This window comes from Adiantum capillus-veneris, chromosome 8 (genome assembly GCF_014529385.1).
Source record: "Adiantum capillus-veneris isolate H3 chromosome 8, ASM1452938v2, whole genome shotgun sequence".
Classification (NCBI taxonomy): Eukaryota; Viridiplantae; Streptophyta; class Polypodiopsida; order Polypodiales; family Pteridaceae; genus Adiantum; species Adiantum capillus-veneris.
The window spans coordinates 62,691,213-62,694,897 of NC_140938.1; the positions used below are offsets into that span (position 1 = coordinate 62,691,213).

The 3,685-nt window shown below is 45.8% G+C and overlaps 1 protein-coding gene across 1 annotated transcript; it reads right to left on the reverse strand.

The window, feature by feature from the left end:
- Positions 1–835: 835 nt before the first annotated feature.
- Positions 836–2,566, reverse strand: LOC147452245 (uncharacterized). Its single transcript, XM_086518901.1, has 3 exons — positions 1,330–2,566; positions 1,135–1,236; positions 836–1,033 (listed from the first exon to the last, which is right to left on the reverse strand). The coding sequence occupies exons 1-3, from the start codon at positions 2,392–2,394 to the stop codon at positions 989–991; spliced, it is 1,212 nt and encodes a 403-aa protein (XP_086375027.1). The 5' UTR covers positions 2,395–2,566; the 3' UTR covers positions 836–988.
- Between the last annotated feature and the right edge of the window lie 1,119 nt (positions 2,567–3,685).

A 3,685-nucleotide genomic window follows, 5' to 3' on the forward strand; every position in this document is an offset into this window, starting at 1 on the left:
CATGTAGCGGCACACCAAGAGGCGGATGCAAGTGTGGATGCAGTATAGCAGGTTCTAGCCTTGGTATACCAGCCCCATCGTTTGAAGGATATCGAAAACATCCAAATGGTGTGGTGCGTCAATGGTTTTGGTTTTGTCCGGATCATGTCTTGCATTGTCATATAGTAGACCAGAACATTGAGCCGCAGCATCTTCATCCACCACACACTTGGCCCGTGTATGTGGGCACCAACCTATCGGAGGATGAGGTGCAAATATTGCATGAAGGGGGCTATCAAGTGGAGCTGAGCAAAGAAGGAGTATCTAATGTAATGCCAGTTGCTCAAGAACAAAATATGACAAACTCTCCTTTCAAGTCAAAAGATGCATCCACTCCTGAAGGCAGTGCAAGACACTACAAGAGGTTGTGTGCTCTTGTGACGCTGTTAGCGACGGAAATACACTGGGTTTTTATAACCCCCGGCGTCGCTAAAACCGTTGCTACGAGCGTCGCTATATGCGTCGCTACAAGCGTCTCTATATAGAGACGCTCATAGCGACGGTTATAGCGACGGTTACACTGAAGACTATAGCGACGCATAGCGACGCTACAGAGCCATAAATAGCGACGGTTATAGCGACGCCCGAGAGAATTTTTTTTTGGTGGCAGGGCATTGAATGCCCTGCCACCCATCAACCATATTGTACTTGATTCACTTTTTAAAAAAAGTGCAAGGGTAGATAATAGACCCAAAATAGTCACCCACAAGACGCATTGTTTGCAAAATTGACAATTGTACACATCATAGGCAAAATGAATTGATTGGCAAATGTAATAATGACAATTGTACAACATCATAGGCATAAAGAATTGATTGGCAAAAGGAACTGCGGTGACAAATGTAATAATATACATGGTTCAAAAAGACGTATAAAATTCGTCTCATGATACATAAGCTATGAGAAACCCTAAACTAATGCTATCTAGCTACGGCTAAACTGACGTCATCTAGTCAGACGTCTCATCGCGTCCAAGCGACGTATCTGTCGGATTCTGCAAAAAAAGACAATAAGACAGCTTTCAGTAAGTATAAACATATAACGACATTTATAAAACAATACAAAAAATAAAAAAGAGTAAACCCTAATACTAACCATGCCGCCGCGAGAACTGAGAATGTCCATCAGGGCGTTTAAGCCCTTCCTGCCTGCGTACTCGCGCTCGTACGGTGTGGGATCACGTCCTGTCATTGACCACTGTCAAAACATACAAAGATTTCATTATGTTAGAATTAAAAAACTCATAAACCCTAAACTATCGAACATAAAGAGCAATGTGAAAACACTTACAAAATCGACCTCAAATGATGCCCATCCACCGCTCCCCAAGTGGTGCAAGCTCCCTGCCTCTACTCGCGCTCTGGCTGCATTCTTTTGTTGCTTCCACTTGTCGAGATTCTCGCGCGCTGCTTTCTTCGCATTCTTCCAATCTTCTTTGGCCAGCCAATCTGGCCTATTCCACCCATTCTTGATTGATTTTTGCACTTCGGAACGCTTGTGTTTGCAGTATTCGCGCATTCGAATCTTCATTAGGTCTTCATTGAAGCGCTGATCCCGTGTTGGAATGGGAAACTCATCATGAAGTATGTTGATGACTCTGTTTTTTAAATCACTTGGTACTTCACTCCATTTGTTTAGTATGTAGTGTCTAAACAGCTGAGAGCAAATACCACGCATGCGCGAGATCACCTTCTTGCCGTCATCATCCATGATGATGCCGCCGCTGAAGTCGATGGAGTAAGACAAGCCCTCTGGCCGGTGACGCGTGAACCTGGGTGTCCCGGCAGGGGTCTCTAGCGGCGTGTCGATGGGGGTACGGACGTCAGGTGTTTCCACCGGCGTCTGGGCCCCGAAGCGAGGAGTGTCGAGTGGGGTGGCTCCTGGCGGAGTAGGTAGAGGTGTGTAGCTTCTATGAACAGTCAGCCGTGCAAAACCTGGCGTAGATGGCGATGCTGTGGCTGGTGTGGGGGCGGGCAAAGAAGGGGAGGGTAAAGAGCCTCGTCGAACACGAGACGGTGTGGAGGCATCGGTGGCGGAATCCCCACAACAACCGCCACCGCCACCACTAGAGCGCCGGTGTCTAGACGAGTGTGAAGCTCGTCTCGTCGACGCCGAAGCTTCGGAGTGCGCCGAATGCTCCGAAAGAGAGGGAGATGCGGATGGAGTAGGAACGCGCGATGATGCGCCAGAGCGATGACGCTCCACGTACCACTGTCTCTGCTGCGGTGACAAAGAAGAAAGAAACTCCGCATCATCCATACCTGCATTAAACACACGAATATTTAAACTTAATATTGAATGAATAGAGTAGACAATGACGCACAGACCATTAAATACAATGACGTAATGACGCATATAAATACAATGACGCAATGAATTGAGTGATAGAAGAGGCAAGTCGAAAACTCAGAATTTTCAATCAAAAGATGTGAGCGCGAGTAGAAAAGAGCGTTATACACCATGGAAGGTACTTAGAGAGCCAGAGCTTTTACAACACGGAGCAAAATTGTTCAAATAAAATATTTGTGGCTTTAAGAGATCTCTCTCTCATCCTCGCATAACTCAGCATAACTTCCTATATCTATATAGAGATCTCCGTTTAAACACATATCCTCTGTTTCATTTTGTAGCTCCTCTGCATGCACCCCATATAGAGTAGTAGCATCTTGATGCTCGTCTGGCACCACCGCAACGGCTTCTGATTGAGCATCTTCTCTGATCTCCTCCATTGATGCCGTTGTGATTGGCACATGGTAGCCTTCATACGTCCTTGCACTACGAGGGGCTACCTCTATGACGTACCACCAGTTTGATGTAGACTTTGTAGGATGAAATATTACCTGCCAGAGCCACATAACTTACATGAGAGCTTTCAAGCACATAACTTGTAAAAGGGGGATGTTAACTATTTACATACTTACTTGTTCACAATGCTCGGGTAGTACGAAAGTGTCTCTTAGGTCAGTCCATTTCTTAGTAAAATCCACCTCAAGAAAACCAGACTCTCCTCTACGCACAGTAGCGTTGCGACCCTCCATGATTATCTTGAACCATTGCACGTCGAACAAGTCGACAAAAAATCCTCTATAATCGATCCTCAAAATCTCTTGCAGCATGCCGAAGTAAGTGAGTTCCGCCACCACAGGATCTGCATCAGAGGAACGTCGTCGACTAGACTGTTCAAATTTTGCCCTGATTCCACAATCTTGAGTAAAACGTTTTTTGTCGATTCGTTCCACCCTAAAATGTCGACCTTTACACCATGCTGCTGTGTATGACTTATACTACAACGAACAAAGATTATGAGTGGCCGTTCAAACGTTTATAAATAAAGTCACTTGCTAGTCGTACATTGCAAACTTACCTTGGTCGCGCAACCCCGAGAGTACTCCCACTCTTCCTCAGTCACTTCGTCACCGCATTGTTGTGCGCTTTTCAATTGGTTGTGCAACCATCTTAAGCTCATGAAGGTTGGTAGGCTCTCCAGAACCGCTGGATAGTGCATCGGTGGTCGTCTTCCCCGTCTCCACTCGATTCGTGCCCTTTGTCGCTCTTGCTTTGCATCCTCATATTGTGAAATCCACTTTTGCATCACTGGATTGTGAAGCATTCAAAATCGGTTGATTTTAGCCTTTAGATCTTCCGT